Here is a 21,833-nt window from a genome sequence, read left to right as displayed (position 1 = left end):
TCCTTTTGGGATTTCCCGGTAGAGGTCCGTCTCATCAGACAGTTGACTAATAGAGTACAGCTGTCATTCTTCACTTCCTGCGGAGAAACTTGCAAGAGCTAAAGCTTCATGAACAGCCTTCTCCCTATTCCAAACTGCATTCCCATCAGAAAACTTAGAGAAGTCATAATAGGAAAAAAATGGGTTTTTTTTTGTCTTTAGTTGTGTGTTCTCGAACTGTTCTGAAGGGTCTATAAACCAGGGCATGCAGCTGTGCAATGGATAATCTGCTTACTTACTTGTTCCCTGACTACAGGCCAGAGGCTTCTCTGTGACAATATACGAGTTCTGACTTGGCCCCAGGTCTGAAAAATGTATGTATGCATTGTCATTGCACATCTGGAATTTAGAATTGCTAATGGATATGCTGTGACAGAAAAGAAAAGTGTCTGGCCAATAAACTTGGTTTATATATTTATTTTAAAAAGCATTACCACATTTCTGGCTAGTAGCCTTTCATCCTCTAGACTTTACACCAGTGCATGTGGAATGCTAAGCAGTTCTTTCAGAGATGCAGCCATATCCCAAAAGGCACCTTTTTTTATTTGAAATAACTTCAGAAACTAATTAAAAAAGAAGAAGGTGGTGGTTTTCCCTGTGGAGGGTTACGTACCTTGCATTTTATATCAGCTCCTACAATCTCAGAAACCATAGCTCAAAATTCTCTCTCAGGCTCTTTGTTAACCTATTTTATCTTCCAGGATGACACTATAAACCTGTGTAGCTGTCTTTGAATAACAATTTTTGACCTTATTACATGTGCAACTCTAAAGAGCAATTACTCGCAAGTAGCTTGTTGCAGGACTAGCAGTGGAAATCTGGGCATTTTGAGTTTCTACATGTCACCTTTGCCGCCCTCCTCATTGTAGTCACTGAACCTGTGGCCAGAGCAGATGCAAGAGTCCCTGTGCTATTGCTCACCCTCCGTAGGGACAGGGACATCTCACTTGTAAACTCGGTCTCTCTAGACTGATAGGAAATTGCAAGAAGAGAATCAGACATGACCAAATACAGAAAATTGCGAGCCCATTGCCTGTCCAGACGCACTCATAGGTGGCCATCAGAAAATTACATTCCATGGTGATGCGTGAAATGTATTTCAGCCAAGTTAAAGGCATGTCTCGTTTACTGGCCACCTTTAGAGTTATGAAGTCCTGGCAGACACAGTGAGTTTCATGTCTTGACACAGAGGCCAACACTCCCCCGCACAGTGGTGGGTTTTCTTTTTATCTATATCTGCTTCCATAAATCTCATACCTTGATGCAATGTGCTCTGTGCAGTTTTTCTGAGGCAGGAACCCACCCCGAGCCAATGGCAGCAAGCAGTAACCCAGTATATTTAGTGAGGATTTGTAGGGCTGGATTACTAAAATCTTTGAGAACCAGACACGTTTTCATTTTCTTCACTCAAGGTTATGAGTTAGGCTCAAATTGTGAAAGTAAGGGTAAAAGATCAGTCTTTTATGCTCAGACCACCCAGATGGTTTAATGGCAGCTGTTTTGTTGTCCATATGGCAGCTTTGCAGGTACTTAAGAGAATATGAAAAAAACAACACATGACCCTCCTTCCCATCCATTTCCCACCAAAGCTCCCACCATCAGCTTCATCAACAAAACCAGAACCAGCCCAGTCAGTGCTTTACGAAGCTTTATTGCAAGATGTGTTTACATAATGCTGTAAAGGTGAGCTTTTCAACTACTTATATCAAGAGATTTTGGACACAGGTCTGTGGTCAGTTTCCACATTGACCCTGCATGGCACAGGAAAAAAAAACCAGAAAAAGGTGTGATTGCACCTTTCCAGATGGTAAAGGGAGGAGAGTGAGGGGAGAAGAGGCAGATGAGGGGTGTGTTAAAAAGAAAGATTCTCCTGGTTTGCACTAAACATGACAAAGCTTCTGAAGGATATAAATAGTAGGTGAGCTTCGTGTGTGATAAAAGCTTAGAGTAATTCAAGTTCTTTATGAAATCAAACTGAGAAACAAAAATGCAGTTTCATGGACAATTAAATTTAGATGAACATAAATTCATCTAAAATGAGAAACCAACTAACAAAACAAAAAACCTCAACCACAAGGACTTGTAGATAATATTTCTGACCATGCATGGCTTGTTTTTTAAATTATAATTCACAGAATAACACTGCTGGAAAGCCTATTTTACACTATGCTACACAGAACATGAAAAAAAAACCCAATGAGTAGTGACATTTACACAATTTTACAGTATTTCTCCTTCGTCTAAGAAACACGTCCTTTTCTACTTTACATTTTTTTACAATTCCGAGCTCACAAAAAAAGGACACAATGCTACACATACACCTTTTCTGTCACAGAAACCTCTGCATTAGATAGTGATTAAACAAAATAATGTCTCCTATCTGTCACTTGATGTGAAAACTTAGAATTTTTTTTTTTTTTTGATAAACATAAAAGTATACAACATCTCCAAAACATCTCCTTGCATTACTTGCTACGTAGCTATTAAGCTACTTGCCAGAAACCTCTCGGGATTGCAACTGAAAATGCCAATTGAGCCAGTTGCTGCCCCAGTCAAAGAAAAGGGAAGGCAGGCATTACATCTTGGTCAAGTGTTTACAAATCATTTTTGAAAGTCATCTATAACCAAACATTTTCTCTTTCAAAAATGCTTTGGTTTATTTTCTTTCGGAGCCTGTTAGTACCTGGCAGTTTTCCCTGTGGAGAAACATTAACAGTCATAGTCCTTACAGCTTAGGCAAGTGTTTCTTGCATGCCAAGGCTGGAAGGGCAGAGCCACCAGCATGGGGTCAGGCTCTCTGCCTGTGCATGAACAACCCCCCTCAAAGAGAACAAGGGGAGTGGCATGTGAGAGGGCACACAGGAATGAACACGTGTGTGCCTTCTGACACTCTATCTCTGTACATCCTTTAGATAAAGGCAGACAGTATGCACACCTGCCTATGAGTTGTAGCGGGATGATAATGGATGCGAAGCTGACAGGCCGCACCTTGTCCCCGTTTAATCTCAGTACAGCCAAACAATAAGCCACACACAGCGTACAGGCACCTGAACCCAGCCTGCCACCCTTGTCCCAAAGGTTTCTAAAGCATTTTGGATAGACAGTTGCTGTTACGCTACCAGGGATGCTGGAGTAGAGCAGATGTCTGACAAAAGAAGCCACCTACTGTATCCTTCAGGTTTGCAGTAGGTCTTGCAGCCTCACTTCTGACTTTTCAAGGGTTGTCAGTGTTTTCCAGGGTATGCTTAGAGCATGGCACACCAGTGATTTAAGGTGCTGTCCTGTCATGTTGTCTAGTACCTCATGGGGGAATGGAGCACCTTGCTCTTCAGTCACATCAAGACTCTGACTCCAAATTTCTGTTGAACTGGGACATGAACTCTTATCTAGATATTCACATATGACTTTCTATTAAGCTAAAGCCAAAGTCTTGTTTATCTACAAATCTGATGGCATATTCTGCTAGACAGAGTCAGTCATTACAGAGATTTACGATAAAAGGAGTTTTAAAAAGGAAAAATAAATACATTTTGAAAACTGCTTTTGATGTTGTTTCCAGTATTTATCAGAGTAAGAGAGACTCGCATTAAACCACCATTTTTTTTCTGTTGATTTTGGATTACGGACATGGATCTATCAAACAGAAGGGTCACATGTAGCAGCCAAGGGGCTATAAAACATCTGGAATATATGAGCATGGTGCCTGGCCTTACTGAAAGGTGAAGAGTGATGAATTTAATTTTTGTGAAGGATCTTTCACTCTTGATTGTGGCACACAGCATTCCCTGGGGGTGTTTCTTCACTGCAGCCACATAGCTGCTACTGAAAGTTATCCCTCAGTTGGGAGTAAGGGAATATAAAGTCTTTGCAGTCTGCTTTTAAACACCAAGGGAGATGAAAGGAAATCGGGAGAGCCTCCCTTTGGCGGCTATTTCATATGCTAAAGTTTAACCTCACCATCCAAAACCAGGAAGGTATTATCGTGGTAGACAGACAAGTTATTGGCAGCAGATAGGTGCTGAAATGAATACCAGCAGCAATTCTCAGAGCTTCGTGGAGATATAAAACTCTGGGCACTACATTTGCAGCTGACTGGTACTATGAGAAAGAGAAGAGAGGTAGTTATTATGGCTGCAAGTGTGTTTAAAACAGCCTTCATGGATCTTGCAGTGAGAAATGGGAATACGTGATACTACATCGTGTTTCTGAGGCCTTTATATTTGTCACAAAAACAATCCATGTCTCACATTTAAAACAAGTCACACTCTTGTGGTGGGATCTTTTGACAATGGAGGGGCAGGCAGCAACTCAAAACCTGAAGGTTACAACCGGATTACACAGACAAAGGCATGCAAATATAATCAATTCCTCCACTTTATCTGGAAGCCAGTAGCTAGATGAAGGGGAACAATTGTTACTCCCACAGTCAGGACATGCTAGCAGACTCACAAAGAAATTCTGCCACTTTACAGATTAGTACAGTGGGCTTCAGGCCTCTTTCTCTGTGAATCAAAATGGAAATATTGTCTGTGGTTATTATTCTGTTACTGTGTTTGATAATCTTGTCGCAATAAACACTGAAGACAGTGAAATTGTCTACTGCGTAATAAGACCTAGTTATCTTTCAGAAAAATTGGGGTCAGTTTTACAGATAGAGAGCAGGAACTTAGTTAAAAAAAAGATAAGAACACATATAATGGAAAAACGGGCAAGGAAGAATATGCTTCACTTGTAAGATGCATCCAGAGAATCTGAAAGAAACTGTTGTGGTTTTTTTTTTCCCCTGAATTTATTATAACCCCACTATCCATATTTAATTTGCTCCTCAACACGTATATGAAGTTTTGCACAATTCCTGCAAAATACACATGCTCAACTATTAGTCATTCATTAGCTGTGTTGTGTTTCAGGTGCTGTACTATGTCTAAACAAAACACAAATTTGTTTCCTGTTAGCAAGTTGTCACTCGGTCACCTACTTTGCACATTCAGCATATTTTAATTAAAATATTCAGTTTTGAAACCTTGCTTCATTTTCTCCCTCCAATCAAATATAGGACCTCCATGCATTTTCACCTCCTTTATCACTTAACCAGTTCAACGTAACCACTAGATTCAGGGTGTCTTCCTCTTGCTTCAGTCCTCCCAAGACTTCCACAAACCCCCATTACCTTCATTTCTTTGTTCTAAGCATCTTTAAGAGAGATTCAAAAACTCCATAGTGGTGAGCAGCATATAAGCATCCACTTCAAAATCCACATGCTCCCGTGTCTTGCTTATTTTACAGCAAGATGAATTATATGCCACTTCTTTTTATTTCCTAACCAGCTTCTTCCTTTTCATGGCTTTCAAATACACATTTTATTAATTACAAAACTACTACTTTCTACAACTGACTTTTTAACAACCTGAGGGGAAAACTAGTTCAAACTTATTGCTATCCTTAAGAACATTTGCTCATTAGTGACTGTTTATCCATGGAGATCCAAGGCAACATCAAATAAAGAATGAAATGTTATGATTGAAAGACAGCACAGATAGGATGTTCCACCACAGATCTTATTGCAGATCAAGTGTTGTCAGCTAACTGGTTCTCCCATTGCTTGGATGCTGTGCTCAGTGAAATGTGATAGATGGCTGAGGTTTCAAAGGTTTGTTGTGTTTGGTTCAACTGTCCTGAACAATCTCCAGCAATTATCCTGCCCTTAATGAGAGCATAGCAGAATAACTCGTTGATGTATCTGACCTAGCTTGGGTGCCAGAAGCAACTTAGCTACAGCATAAGGAGCCCAGTATACACTACTAATTAATCATACTTTTCAAGTGTGTTTTGCAGACAAATTCAAACACAGTTAACTAGCTACTCTGCTTAATTACTTCCCCATTAACTAGCTTGAGTGGAGCCTCAGCTGTTACTGCTGTGCAGACATACCCTTAATCTTAGAGGCTAAGGCAATGGAAAGAGATAATCTTGTGCATCCTTGAGGATTAATTGATCATATACAGACTTTGGCTTAAAATATTCCCTTTTATGTTACTGTTATTTGCAGTTCTCTTTAAAATGCTTCAGCATTGGGTAGGGTGACTGTTCAATTAATCTTCACTGTTGTATATGTCCTCCACTTAAAAGTAGATGAGTTAAGTTCTTCAAATACGCATGCTGAGGGTAGTTCTAAAAGTCAGTTATAAGACAGTGAGATAAGGGCAAATGTATTGGAGTGTTCACTGTGGTACCCTCTCCACTTGCATCAATGATAATCACAGGAAAAGATTAAAGAACAGCAAAAACACAGCAGGCTTTTAGCAGGGCTATTTCATATTCAGATTCACTAATTTGAAATAAAATCACCACCACATTATTTTGCAGCAGAGAAAAGCAGCATGAAGGGCACAGGCAAGTGATCAAAACTTCTTGTTAGCATCTGAATGCATTTATCGAGTATGTAAAATTGTTGGCATGATTCTCTTTGGAACTGTACAAATGCACAGTACAGTCATAGCTCAATAAGAGGAAGGTATTTTGTGTCTCCTCCTCTATGTGCATGCTGCTATGTACAGTCTGAGTGTGTATTAATACAGGATCCTACACTTTCCACTCGGATTGCTGGCTACCTCCTGCCCCATAGGATGAATCCCATTGAATGACACTGAGTTCCTACAGAGAGACATTCTTTTCCTCCTGTGCAGGTGGAACGGTAAGGCCCCAGAGTGAAAATCATGGTCCAGTTAGCTTCAGCAGGAACATGATTCCACACTTAACTGTACGTGTATAGATACACACACACGTTCACACATTCATTCTGTACATATACAAAGGTACACATACATTTTTACATTCTTTGGTGGTAAAATAATAAAAAATCCCAATCAAACCACAGGGTTTCACAGACTGTGCATCTTTGCTTAATGAATCTGCTTCAGGAAAACTGGGGTTGCTGTCACAGGAGTTACTTTGCCTCTTTAAGAACTGTTCCTTGCTTTGACAAAATGCCATACATTTACAATGACTAAAACAGTGCACAAGGAAAGCCAACATAAACACAGCTCACATGACAGATAACTCAGAGAGAGCCCCCTCCTACCCACATCACACACCATGAGAGAAGCAGCCATATGTTTTCACCTACAAGCACTCAAACACTTTCTCAGTTACTGTCCGAATGTCATGCTGAGCTGTGGCATCCCCTTCTTCTGCCCTGGCTGAGGGGTTTCACTTTTTGTTGCTTATTAAAATTGAACTAACAGAGGATGTTGACGTTGGGAGCAGCAGAGGAGGCTGGCAGGTTAATGCCACACCGGAGGGCTGTCAGCCTGTGTGTGTGTGTGCTTCGGATGAACGGCTCTTCTTGTTGACACTTCTTGGATGTCAAACCTGCATCTCAGAGGTGCTGATGAGGCCCAGTGCTTTGGCTTCTTCTGGTGTCAGTCCACTCTTAAGTGTCCTTCTCACTGGTTGGTCATAAATTCCAAAAGCAGGTGAAAAAAAACCCAAAGAAAATGCAAACAGTTAGAAGCGATAATTATGCAAGACTTTCATCTGAAAAAAACTCTGTTAACATGCAAGTTGAGTCAAATCAGAAATTGCTATATACTCAGGGCCTCAAGTTCAGAAATACGGACTAATGCACCTTTGCCATATCCATGAGAGCATCAACCAGCAACTCCAAACAGTCAGGTAAAAAGACTTTTGTCATTGATGTGTAGCCTTTTAAGGAAAAATATCATAGCATTTTCAGATTTTTACTTTTCTCTGAAATTATACTAGTTGTTTTTCAGTCCACAGAAAGTATCATCTGCCCTATTATTTTATAGCTTCATAAAGACTTTTTAAAAGAGCTTTTGGATCTTTATAGAGTTTGACTGCATTTATCACTATTAAGTCTTATGTGACACTTTAAGGGTATTAACAAACCAACGTGATAAGTTAAAAGATTATAAATATGACTATTTTACAGACAATTCAAATCACTAAAACTATAGTCTTCACACACATTCCTCTTTCCTCTATAACATTCCCCCATTTTATCTTGGAGGAACATTTTGTCATCTTTGCCATTAGTAGTCTGCAGCATTTTAGTTGAATTTAAATGATAAATCCTCCTTGTTCTTCTGGTACCACAATTTTCAGGTGAATGTGCTTTAGTTCAAGACTCTAATGGGGTGTTCACTCTACATAGTGATGTTTCCCAAGTACAAAATGCACATTCAGAACTTTAAGTTGCATACAAAGCATAAACAATGACTTCATGTTGAAGGAAATATATTTGAAGTCCCAAAATAATGAAGTCTAGAGGAAACTCTTTGAGAAATCAATTGGTTAGAGATTTCTTGCATCACCATCATCTACAAAAATTAAGGCCTCAAACTCATTTAAGATATTCAGTCCACGTAACTGAAACTGGGTGGTCATGCTCAAGGGTCTAGCAGGAGTGAGAGGAGGAAATGGATCGGTATAGAAAAGAAGAGGATAAGAGAAAGGGAAAATATAGCATAGTTGAACACTTGATACCATGCAGGTAGGATGAATGTGATCTATTTTTGACAGCCAAAACACTTTCATCTGTTACTGAGGTTAATCAAATGAACTTAATTATTTGTTATAAAACCCTTACTTGAAAGTTTTTCTTCAAGGCCCTGTCCTTTCTCCTATGGTTTTGCATACGTATTAGATCCCACTACGAATCTGTCTGGCAGTCTTTTGTGATAATCACTTTTTCCTACAATACTGATCAGAAACACCATCCAAGTTTATCAGTGCTTAGGTTAAAGCAGTACATGGGTAAATGCTATTGATAAAGCTAAGATTAAGAAGACTAAGAAAAGTACTGCCAGAAGAGGAATGCACTTTGAAGAATGCTCTGGTCTCCATGGTGAAGAATATTCAACATGGACTTTTAAGTCAGTGCTTATCACTGGCACCCTGCCATACTTCTCAAATTTGATATCCAAATGCTCTTGGTGAAAAATGTTAATTTCTAGACATGAGCTATGAAATACCTTAGGGTCTTAAGGTCTTATCAGCCTGAGTTAGGGAATTAGTAGTTCACTAAGAAAAAACAAATAGACTTACACATAGATCTCTGAAGAAAATTACTTGAGTTTATATTCAGAAGTCACAATCAAGAGTTATAATACCATAGTAGAAACCATCTTCATGGAAAACAAAGAAGAAAACTAAGGAGTCTTCTTTACATAAGCAAGATTTCTCTAGATACCTATCTATTAAATATACAAAAGTCTTAGCCTCAGGACATCGTGTAGAAACCTCACATGACCGAAATAAAAATAAAAATCATATAGAGCATATGACAAAGACAACTGCTTTGCTGGGGGTTTGCTGTAGGACTCACAATGGAGGCCAAGCTCAGGTTTCTCATTTTTGTGGCACTGCAAGACAAGTAGGAATGACAATACTCAGTGAATTGTTGGGATATACACAGCTGTAATTAAAAAAAACCATCTCCTTGAATCCATCAATTAATTGTTCTAATTTAGCTATCTTAGAATACTTAGATATTCCACTGACCTAAGCTTTTAAGGCCAGCAGTTAGGAGGAAAGAGCTCCAAACAATGTAGGTGGTCATGAGAGTGTCAAGAGAATTATTCAAGTGAAATGTGAAGCATCTTTTCAGTGACAGAAAGGTTCCCAGAAACACTGTTGGCTGCTGACTTGTATAAACTAAATGTGTGGGGCCAAATACTGCAAAGTACTGTGACTACTGGCAAGATTAAAGCTGTCCACCTTCAAGACTCAACCGGAAGGATAACAGCAGACAGAATCAAGGTCCAGACTCAAATGAGTGAATTCTTGCCCCTACAATGCATAGGCCGATCTGACACAGATAAATTCACTGTAGTTTGAAGTATTTTGTACTTCAGTACAAACTGAAGAGGACGGTGTTCTGATAAGAGGTCTCTTCACATGAAAACATCTACAAGATCATAGAATCATAGAATGGTAGGGGCTGGAAGGGACCTTTAGAGATCATCTAGTCCAACCCCCCTGCAGAAGCAGGTTCACATAGATCAGCAGTAGGAACATGTCCAGGCAGGTCTTGAAGACCTCCAAGGAAGGAGACTCCACAACTCCTCTGGATAGCCTGTGCCCGTCACCCTCATGGTGAAGTAGTTTTTTCTTATGTTTAAGTGGAACTGTTCTGTTCCAGCTTCATCCCATTACCCCTTGTCCTGTTACTAGCTACCATAGAAAAAAGGGATGGCCCAACTTCCTGACACTCATCCTTTAGATAATTATAAATGTTAATAAGATCTCCCCTCAATCTCCTCTTCTCCAGACTAAACAGCCCCAGTTCCCTCAGCCCTTCTTCATATGAAAGATGCTCCAGTCCCCTGATCATCTTGGTGGCCTTGCGCTGGACTCTGTCCAGCAGTTCCCTGTCCCTCTTGAGCTGAGGAGCCCAGAACTGGACACGGGACTCCAGATGAGGCCTCACCAGGGCAGAGTAGAGGGGAAAAAGAACCTCTCTCGACCTGCTGGCCACACTCTTCTTGATGCATATCAGAATGCCATTGACCTTCTTGGCCACGAGGGCACATTGCTGCTCTTCAGCAGTTCGACCCCCAGTCTGTACTGGTGCATGGGGTTGTTCCTTCCCAGGTGCAGGACTCTGCACTTGTCCTTGTTGAACCTCATGAGGTTCCTCTCTGCCCAACTCTCCAGCCAGTCAAGATCCCGCTGAATGACAGCACAGCCTTCTGGGGAATCAGCCAGTCCTCCCAGTTTGGTGTCATCAGCCAACTTGCTGAGGGTACACTCTGTCCCCTCATCCAGGTCGTTGAAGATACAGCAGATAATTGTACTATCACTGACAACATAAGAAAAAGTTCCTTCCCCACTATTCTCTGCACTGGCTTGTGGATTATGAAGGCTTGTGGGTGATGAAGCCAAGAGAAAGTTGTCTACATGAGCAGGGACTACTCTGAAAGGTGCGTGAACCTTCTCTCAATGTGCTGTTAAACAGACATCCTCACATATCTACTTCTTCATAAAGCTTTTGGTAGGGTTCCTCTACCTTAGGAAAGGTCATGAACATGTTCAGTCACCAAAATTGAATGCAGAGACATATTTTCCTTCCATGTTTTATAGGCACTGCAAAATTGCATTTCTCAAAGTAGATCTTCACTCTCCCCCCTCTTCACTGAACTCTGTCGTGCCTCTAACTGGACTAGACATAATATCTTGGCTTGTAAAACTCTTGGCCTGTTGCAGATCACATTAAACTGAGTTATGGAATGTATTTTGGAGGCAGTGACAATAAAAATAAGATTTTCAAATGACCTTTTAGGTTCTTTAAGCAATTTTAAAAACATTTGCTAAAGAAACATAACACAGAGAGAAAATAACTTTTACTCTTGTCACAAGCAAGGCCTGCTGAGATCCCATAGCCAAGAAACTAAATGTTGTTTTTTCTGAGGTCAAAGGGCATGATATTCTTTGTTAATTGAGAGATCTAGAATTTTATTTGATATCTTGGCAGAAATGTAGTGTGCTTACAATGAACTCGATGAATTTGACTCTACATGTTGGGTCAAATTCTCCACAGATACATAGACCTCACAGTACATTGGGAATGTTTTTAAAAAGAGTAATTCTTTAGTGTAGCTTTGTCAGAGAATATAATTATCTAAGGGTTGATTGTTTTTTAAAGAGCAATCAGCATTCTTAATTTCCCTTCCCCATACCTCTTTTTTATTTTTTTAAAGATGCAATGAACAGTAAAAATTGGTGTGATTGGCACCATTTATTCTTGTATTTGCAATAGCCTTTGGCATGCATATCTACACTTGTATGGACAGGTCATTTGAAACACAGAATATTCTTTGCAAAGATAGGACCACTTTTCCTGCTGAAGAAGTCACAGAATTAGTGTCATTCCTATTGCAAAAGGATCTTGCAGCCACAGAACATTATTTTGGGCCCAGCAGCAAAGTAGTGCAGCGGCTAGTTGATGATTTGGAATGAAGAAAACTACAGGTGGCTGTAAACTACACAGCCAGGACAGCAGGTAAGGCAGATTTTAAGAGGCAATATAGGTCATAATCTCATTTCAATTAATTTAATGTAGCTTAGTTTTCTATTTTCTGTTAATTATCCACACCCAGCTTGCACACTCAGATGGCAATCTGCAACTCAAAAGAATGATGTAGTTCACAATTGTCTCCTGGTGTAAGTTACGGTGACTGTGATATGAAGAGGAGTCTAGCAGTAGAAAAGGACAAATGGGCTTTTTGTAAGGAAAGCTTAACTTCTGTTTGATCTCCAGATGGCTTACATAGTAAGGAAAGCTTAACTTCTGTTTGATCTCCAGATGGCTTACATAGCAAGGAACAAGAAGTAACATTGCTTTAGAGAACCTGGGCTGAATGAAGTTACATTTAAGATGTAGTTGAAACTGTTAAAGTTTCCACCAAGGTTATGTATCACTTACATAGTCCCAAGAGTAAGGCAGAAAATAAGATATAACTCCTTCCTTGAAAGACTTTTGCAACTAAAATCCCCTAATTTTCAGGACTTCTGTGAATGCCATTGTTACTACTAAAAGCAATCCTGCTGCCGTCTCTTTCATCCCATTTCCCATTTCACCAGTTAGAAGTGATTCTATTATTTATTAATAGGTAAAGCATAAAAAGCATAGAGTTCACCAACAACCAAGTCTGCACATAAGCACTAAATATTATTTTCAAGAGCAAACTATATATTAACAATGCACAGACAAATGATAATAATAATAAATAAAAGTCAGGAGATAAAATACAGAAAGCAAGTCTTTGCAATGGGTTTGTGTGGAGCTACTTCTGATAAGGGTGAAGGGGCTGTAATGGCGGCTCCTGTAAAAAGCTGACTGAAATTTCCTTGTCTCTGAGTCAGACCCACCTCTGGGGCTGAGCCAACTAGGCACCTCTGCCATCACTTTCTAAGAAACAGCCAGAACAGGAGAGTTGTTCTTTCAGGGAGGTAGTGGAAGGAGTTGGATGAGAGAGATGCGACCACACGGACCCCAAGGTCAGTGAGGGAGGAGAGGAGCAGGTGTGCTGGAGCAGACACTCCCCTGCATCCCAGAATGAGATGGCAGCTGCCCCCTGCAACCCATGGAGAGGAGTGGTAAACCTGAGATTTATTGGCAAATCGTGAACTTTGCACCAGAGGGGTTGGCTGTGCCCAGAGGAGGCTGTGACTGTGAGGAAGAGGCACTGGAGCAAAAGATGCCCAGAATTCTGCTGCCACAGAGCAGTCCTGCACTGGAGGCGTTTGTGAGGATCTGCAGCCCTTGGAAAGGACTCATACTGGAAAGGTTCATTAAGGACTGTATCCTGTAGAACAAATCCCATATTGGAGCAGGGGAAGAATGTGAGGAGTCGTCCTCCTCTGAGAAGAGATAAGCGTCAGAGACCATCTGTGATGGACTGACCACATCCCCCATTCCCTGCCCCACTATGCTGCTGAGGGGAAGGAGGTAGAGATATCACGAGCAGAGAGCTGACCCCTGGAAAAATGGAGGGGTGGGGAAAGGAGATGTTAAAGTGCTGGTTGTACTTTTCTCATCCTCCTCTGTTTTTGTTGTCTGTTTTGTTTCTAGTTGGTAGTAGATTACACTGTTCTTACTTTCTTCCCTAAGTCAAGTAGTTTTGCCCAGAACTATAATTGGCAGAAAACCCTCCCTGCCCTTGTTTTGATTCACAAGGCCCTTGGTTATCTCTTCTCCCATCTTGCTGAGGTCTCTGCTGTCCTACAAAAGGTGGTGGGGTCAGTAAGCCGCTGCGTGGTGCTTCATTGCTAGCTAGGATTAAACCATGAGAGCCATCTAATTTCATTGAAATTTTAAAATGACTCATTAGAGGGTAGCCCAGGCTTGTGAGTACAGAGCTGTCTGTTGGAGAGTGACTTGGCAGAGGAGTGTGACTATGATCACCTTGAGCTATGTGGAACGCAAATTAATTATCCCCATTAGAAATCTGCACTGGGAAATTAAACAGCTCTACAGGCCCATCAGATTAAACATAACTGGTGAAACCATTCTTGTAATTATGTTAACTGAGTTGTGTTATTCTGCACTGAGAAAGCCATATATATACATATCACAGAATCATAGAATGGTAGGGTTGGAAGGGACCTTTAGAGATCATCTAGTCCAATTCCTCTGCAGAAGCAGGTCCACTTAGATCAGGTCACACAGGAACGTCCAGGTCTTGAAGACCTCCAAGGAAGGAGACTCCACACCCTCCCTGGGCAGCCTGTGCCAGGGCTCCCTCACCCTCACAGTAAAAGTTTTGTATTATGGTTAAATGGAACTTTTTGTGTTCCAGCTTAATCTCATTACTCCTTGTCCTGTTGATAGATACAACAGAAAAAAGGGATGCCCCAACCTCCTGACAGCCACCATTTAGATATTTGTAAATATTAATGAGATCCTCCAGCAGTCTCCTCTTCTCTAGACTAAACAGCCTCAGTTCCCATGGCCTTTCCCAATAAGGAAGATGCTCCAGTCAATATATATCACATAAATATATTATTTTTTGACATAGTGTTGGAGCAAGATATGTTCAAAACAGATCGTTCTTGTTCCTCTTCTAAGGAAGACTTCATTTCAAACACATTTCATGCTCACATCCAAGCATAGTAAAATTCCTGTCTCACAGAATCCTTGTGCTATGGTCCTTCGTGGCAGTAGAGGGCTCTCTGGCAGCTGTGATGTCACGATGCTCTTCTGGAAAACCACATCTGACGTCCCTTTTGTTAAACGCACTTCTTTGGTAAGTAAGGCTACTTGAAAATAAACCCTGCTACTTCCCTGACTTTTTCTCCTTCTCAAATGAAGCACTTTCCATAAAAACCCAGGAACTCACTGCTGCTGCTTTCTTACTCGTATGTTGAAAAATAATCATCTTTTAAGGAGGAAGGATGATGCAAGTATGGAGTTAATTGTTGACCAGAGATAAACTTGAAAGCCACTTTAATACAGTTAGAAACAAAAAAAACCCCACATCCTATCAACTTCGGGCTAACTGTGTAACTCAACCATATATACTTTTTTAATACTTAAAACTTACTTATCTCACATTTGGGAATGAATTCTGGTATTCTGTCTAGAGAAACAATTCAAAAGTCTTGAAACAGACTTTTAAAATATGCCAACTAAAATGAAAACAAAGGGCAACAAAGATAAATTTACTGATGTTGTGAATGGCAGACTGGCAAAAGTGAAAAAGCTATTCGTATCTTCTGTAAGATGTAAATGGACAAAGTTACTTTTTTTTCTATAGAATTACCATTGAAAAAGTACCAAAAGTGTATACCATCAACAAAAATTTTCATATAGAAAAGGTCAATGCCAATATTCTGTTACCTGGGAACATAAAGAGGTTTATTTCCTATGTGTACTGATATCACTTGCTCTTTATCAGAGCTGTTCAGAGAAATTCCAGCACCTGTAAATCCTTGCCTAGAAGCCCATAGGAAGCTGCAGTGCACTCTCTTTGTTTCTCCCAATGTTAGAGACAGAATACAAGGTCTGCCTATGTTGGAGGTTCATCACAGGCTTCATCACCTACCAGGATGTGCTTCTGGAAGGGGGTTGGACTAGATGATCTCTAAAGGTCCCTTCCAACCCCTACCATTCTGTGATTCTGTGATTCTGTGATGTGCTTTTTGCTAAAAGCAAAATCTGAGCACTGGCTACCTCGTCCTGCACAGAGCAGCAGGTCTGGGTGGGTTTTTAATCTCATGACATGACAGCCATTCTAAAATCACAATATAATGGGACAATTCATTATAGCAGCAGTTCTTGTACCTACATCATGTCCTCTGCGCTTAGGTACTATAACATGCATGTGTACGTGAATGTCTGTGCAGTGTTCAACATCTCTGCTCCCTGTGAACTGAACTAAACAGGGATAAAAGACACACCTTTTTTGTAAACATCACATATTTAATTCTGACTTCCTAGATTGATGAAATGACTTCTCGCCTATCTTCCAATTGCTGTGTTAAAATGATGCTGCTCAATTTTGAGCAAATGCTAGACTGCACAGTATTTCTAAATATCAATGTTGGAATCTAATGCAAAGTCAAGGAATGTATTTAATGGTGTAGGCCAGGTTACTTTTATATAAATATGTAACTTTCTTTATATAAAAAAGATAAAGCTGTTTCAAGCAGAAAGTTTTAGGATAGGAGCTTGAAAACAAAAAACTTTTATCAGAATAAAATTAATTACAGAAATGCCTCATAGATTCCTCTAAAACAGTGATTCAAAATGAATTTAAGTATTTTTTTAAAATGAGATTTTTATGCTAGGCTTTCAAAACTCCTTTTGTTTTGAAGGTTACATGATGTAGAACTGTACAAAATTATGTCAATTTCACTTTTACAGTGCTAGGACCGAGAAAACACTCTTGAACAAAAATTCAAATATGAAAGAAACAGTTTTAAACTCAAGGAGATGGTCAACAAAATACATGGGTACTATACATTTGAACAGTTAAAAAGTAGAACATCTACCCCTGTCTGTCAGGTTTTTTTTCCTTCTACTCAGAAATGATACTAATATCAACAACCACAATTATATGTGCCATCAATTACAACTGACAAAACTGAAAATATGTAACCGGCTATTCAGTCTCATGCTTCAAATAAATACACGGATTTACAACTATTAAAACTATAGGTTTATTACAACCTATAGACCTATAGGTTACTCAGCTTTTCTGTTCTTACCTTTCCTGTTTGCTCTCCTACAGCTGTTGATGCTGGCCTCAGGCACAGATGTGATTTGGGACTACGTAGGCCCCACTTTGACCAGGTAGATGAGTTTCCACAGCTTACCACTGGCAACTCTACTATCCATGCATTAACTGTTATTAATATTTTTTTGCGTTGCTTACATTTTTATTTCTTGTAGATCATGGAGTTTAGTTCCACCGTTTTTGCAGAGACCTTGCCATCCTAAGGATGAAAAAATGGCCTCCAGAAGGCCCTAACTATCTTGGCATGTAGCAGACATAACCTTCCAGCTGCCAGAGGTTTGAGTGTTTTATCCCATGTTCTGTTTTCCTTCAATAATTAAATTTTTATTAACTGAGTATTGACCTTCTGAAGGCTCAGTACATTGCATGATGACAAATAGACTATTCAGTGATACATTCACTTTTTCTAAATGCAAAGAACTGCTGCTAAATGTGAATCACTAACTTTGCCCCCTCCTCTAATTCCTGGTACGATCCAGTTATTCAAATCCTAAATAACTGCTTGCAAATTTTAACTGAAGCTGCTTGCTTTTAAAGCATTTTATATAGACTTTCTTCTTGTAAGGTTTTTATTTTTATAAAAGAATAATTTCCATTAACTCCTGCTTTTAGTCAGGCTATAAATACCAGAAGAACAGTCTCCCTCCTGCTATTTTGGCACTTCTGTATCTTTTCATAGCCAGAAAAAGTAAGCGGAGAGACATGAAAATGAAAAATAATGAAAAAAAAAAACCCAAACAAAAAAGAAGTTAACTGAAGCACCCTATGAATGCCAAACAAAAAATTACACAACTTTGGATTCATATAGTCTTTCATCTAGTAATTTATTTGCTTAAAAACATGTTTACTCCCCAGCAGCACTGCACGTATTACTAAAACCTGTCTAAAGCTTGTCTTCACATCTGGTCCTTTGGCAGAGCTCTTTCCCACATTTTGGCACCTGCTGATAATGTGGTAACTACTATTTCACTCTTACTGAAGGTGGAATTTAGTATGAAATACCTGACCTGGGATGTTCTGTAGTTAAGTTTAATCCACTGGCCCTGAGCTTATTTGTCTAAGATTCAGGTAATCTCGACTCAATTCCTATCTCCTCCACAGTCCATTCTTGTGAGTCTGTCAGATTTCTTGGGTGGTACTTCAGATCCATTTCTACATGACTGTAAGAATTTTTTATTCCCTGTAATTCCTTATAGGACATTTCCACATCTCAAGGGTTGATCATAGGGTATATTATTAGGCTAACATGTGATTCCAAAGCCTTATAAAAGAACAAAGTATAATCATGTCCTTCCTCTTTGTTTTTAAACATCTCAGATAATTTTGATCACACTGTGTCATTCAAATATTGGATTAAAATATGATTCAAATATTATCTGCTACAAACTCATTTATCTAAGTTAAATCTAAAGTAGACTTCCAATTTTAATAAAATCTAAGAGAAATAAGAGTGCACACAGAGAGAGAGACACTCCAAGATAAAACAATGTGGGGGAAAATAAGCTTCTTACTCTGCAACGCCCCCATACAGCATCTCCACTAGATTTCAATATAACCACCACTCTGCTACTCGCCATCAAACACAAGTAGCACCTAGGCCCTATGCTAGGGTTTACCATTCAGGGTCAGATGCAAAGAGGGCTGTAAATTGAAGGCATCTTTACAGATCTATTTATCCAATACTATTTCTTGGCAAGATCATCCGAGGATCCCTGCTCTTTGACCACTACCTTTACTTTAGGGAGCCAGAAGACACATTTTCAAGCATGAAGGTTGCTAAGACTAACAAAGAAGGAGGTAGTTACTTGCAGGTTCATATTTTAGCCTTAAGATAATTGCTATTCAGCTGCTCTGGTTTTGCTACCCTGTAGCTTAATCAGCACTTAAATAAGGTAATGAATTCTTAGGACTTTCTCTTAGTCGTTTTTCAAAGTCCTGTCATAGCCATTCACAGAGGTCAGAAATCAACCCTGTTTGGCTTAACATTTCATAGAATCACAGAAGGGACCTTGAAAGTTCATCTAGTTCAACCTCCCTGCCAGAACAGGGCCATCTAGAGTAGATCACACAGGAACTCATCCAGGTGGGTTTTGAATATCTCCAGAGAAGTAGACTCCACAACCCATCTGGGCAGCCTGTGCCAGTGCTCCATCACCCTCACAGTTAAGAAATTATTTCTTGTATTTCTTTGGAAGCTCTCTGTTTCAGCTTGTAGCCATTGCCCCTTGTCCTATCATTGGACATCACTGAGAACAGTCTGGCTCCATCCTGCTGACACCTACCCTTTATGTATTTGTAAACATTCATGAGGTCACCCCTCAGTCTCCTCCTCTCCAAGTTAAAAAGCTCCAGCTCCCTCAGCCTTTCATAATAAGGCAGATGCTTCACTCCATCATCTTTATGGCCCTGTGCTGAACTCTCTCCAGCAGCTCCCCGTGCTTCTTGAACTGAGGGTCCCAGAACTGGAAATAATATTCCAGATGTGGTCTCACGAGGGCAGAGTAGAGGGGGAGGAGAAACTCTCTCGACCTACTGCCCACAGCCTTTCTAATGCCCAGGATGCCATTGGCACATTGCTGGTTCATGCTCATCCTGCTGCCCACAAAGACCCCCAGGTCCCTTTCCCCTACACTACTCTCTAACAGTTCATTCCCCAGCCTGTGCTGGTACATGGGGTTATTCTTTCCCAGATGCAAGACTCTACACTTGCCGTTTTTGAATTTCATTAGATTTCTCTCTGCCCTATGCTTCAGCCTGTCTGGATCTCATTGAATGGCAGCACAGCCTTCTGGTGTGTCAGCCACTCCCCTCAGTTAAGTATCATCAGCAAACTTCCTGACAGTGCCCTCTGTTCCCTCATCAAGGTCATTAATTGATCAGTTTCGGTCCCAGCACTGACTCCTGAGGGACTCCACTACATACAGGCCTCCAACTATACCCTGCCCCATTGAGCACAATGCTCTGCCATCTTCCCTTCAACTAGTTAACAATCCACCTCACTACCTGATCATCCAGCCCACACTTCCTCAGTTTTGTGGTGAGGATGCTATGGGACACAGTGTCAAATGCTTTCCTGAAAACAAGATAAATCACATCCACTGCACTACCACCATCTATCCACCTGGTTACATCTTCATAAAAGGCTGTCAGGTTGGTCAAACTTGACTTCCCCTTGGTAAAGCCATGTTGACTGTTCCAATGACCCTCTTGTCCTTTATATGCCTGGAGTCAGCACCCAGGATAAGTCGTTCTATCACCTTTTCAGGGATGGAGGTGAAGCCCTCTTTGAAGACCGGAGTGACATTTTCTTTGCTCCAGTCCTCAGGCACCTCTCCTGTTCTCCACGACTTACTGGAGATGATGGAGAGTGGTTTAGCAATGACTTCTTCTAGCTCCCTCAGCACTTGCAGGTGCATCTCATCTGGGGCCCGTGGACATGTGTATGTCAGAATTAGCGCAGGTACCTTACATATGCCCAATTTGAAGCACTTGGCATAGGCTGGTTCATCATGGTGTGAAACTCTCATTTAGTAACAGGACTTTCTAAGCAGCCCTATTCTTTATATAATTTCTTCTCTTACCTCACTTTTTGTAATCATCACAGCAAACTCTGCCTATGTACCTTATGGTAATTTTTAAAATTCAGCTCTCTGTATTAAATCACCTCCTTTCTTGGCTGGTGTTTTTTATTTTTATTTTTTAAATATTAGTAGTATCTCATACAGAGAATTTCACTTTTATTTCCCCAAATCTACTGGTGCAATGTCTGTATTACTGTTCTGTAAGCTGCTGAAATTAACTTGAGCAATAGCATTCACTGGAATTTGGAGCATCAAATGAAGTGATTCTTAAAACTTACTTATCACAATTTTCCTTCACATTCATTGTTTGTTATGGCATCACTTGTAAAGGTCATTCCTAACCTTATGGCAGAAGCAGACAATCCTAATTATATTATTTTTAACTTCTTTGATAACTTGAACAGCTCCCCACAATATTATAAAAACCTGCCCTCAGACTTCAAGAAAAGAAACAATGTACTCTCAAATTAACTTGGAATTTATGCTTTTCAAATATGTTGAACTGACATCTCTAGAGGCTGGGATCTGTTACACACAGAAAAAGGACATCAGAGAGAAAAAAAGCCACAAAAGCTTCCCATGGCAACTTGCCTTGAAGCTGTCTTTGCATGATTGCTTTGAGGGGTGATGGGATTCAAATTTCTGTGTATCATTCAGTCCTGTGGCTATCCAATGAGGCTTCTAATGAACAAATACAACTGTAATGTTGTTTTTTCATAAACAACACCACTCCAATATGTGTGGTAGGCTGGTCACTGAAGATCTGTTATGAAGCAATGACTTTCAGTTGGTTGCTGTACTAACTGTCAAATGTTGTACTAAATGTCGTACTGTCAAATGCTGTACTAAATGTCAAATTTTATCTTTAAAAACCTCTGCTGTATAAAGGATTAGCATAGAATTAAGTTTTCTCTCTGCAGAGCATCACAGGAACTCAGTTGTTATACACTTTCCATGCACCTTAGCTTTCTGTAGTCTATTTCAGCTTCAACTGAACAAATTCCTTCCTACTACGGCTCACTCAACTTCAGATTTTATCAGTGACTCTTCATATCTTCAACCAACAGATACAGACGTTTCCATCTGTCTTTTGTGGGATGACTCACTGCCTTATTCCTCCTCCCAGTTTATAGTTCTGCTGATTGAGAATTCAAACTCTTCTACATCATTAAGATCTAACTAAGCTCTCTGCATACCAGATACAGTCACGCTACTTGACAGTTGCAAAAAGTAAAATGGTTCAAGTGAACATGTCAAAATGTCTCCTTTTCCCATTACAACTACTTCTTGAATTTAACTTAACCTTTTCCATATTCCTGTTTCTTGTTTCTCCTAGTTAAAAATTACTTAAGTATCACTAGCTTTTTACTTCACATTTTTCTGCCTTTTTTATGGCAAAAAAACCCTTCATCCATGACAGCCTTCTACCTGAACCACAGGAAATGCGTAC

General features: G+C 40.0%; 1 protein-coding gene across 5 annotated transcripts in view; it reads right to left on the bottom strand.

Annotated features, from left to right (window-relative positions):
* Positions 1-1,687: 1,687 nt before the first annotated feature.
* FHOD3 (formin homology 2 domain containing 3) overlaps positions 1,688-21,833 on the bottom strand; it is a 405,083-nt gene continuing 384,937 nt past the window's right edge. For 4 of the 5 annotated variants that reach the window (XM_061995044.1, XM_061995039.1, XM_061995040.1 and 1 more), the window contains one exon: positions 1,688-7,487. In XM_061995044.1, coding sequence (XP_061851028.1) covers positions 7,405-7,487 — 83 coding nt within the window. In that variant the 3' untranslated portion in view covers positions 1,688-7,404. The remainder of the gene's footprint in view (positions 7,488-21,833) is intronic. The other variant, XM_061995042.1, reaches the window with a different exon arrangement.

Source organism: Colius striatus, chromosome 4, assembly GCF_028858725.1.
Source record: "Colius striatus isolate bColStr4 chromosome 4, bColStr4.1.hap1, whole genome shotgun sequence".
Lineage (NCBI taxonomy): Eukaryota > Metazoa > Chordata > Aves > Coliiformes > Coliidae > Colius > Colius striatus.
This window is presented reverse-complemented; position numbering and strand designations above follow the sequence as displayed.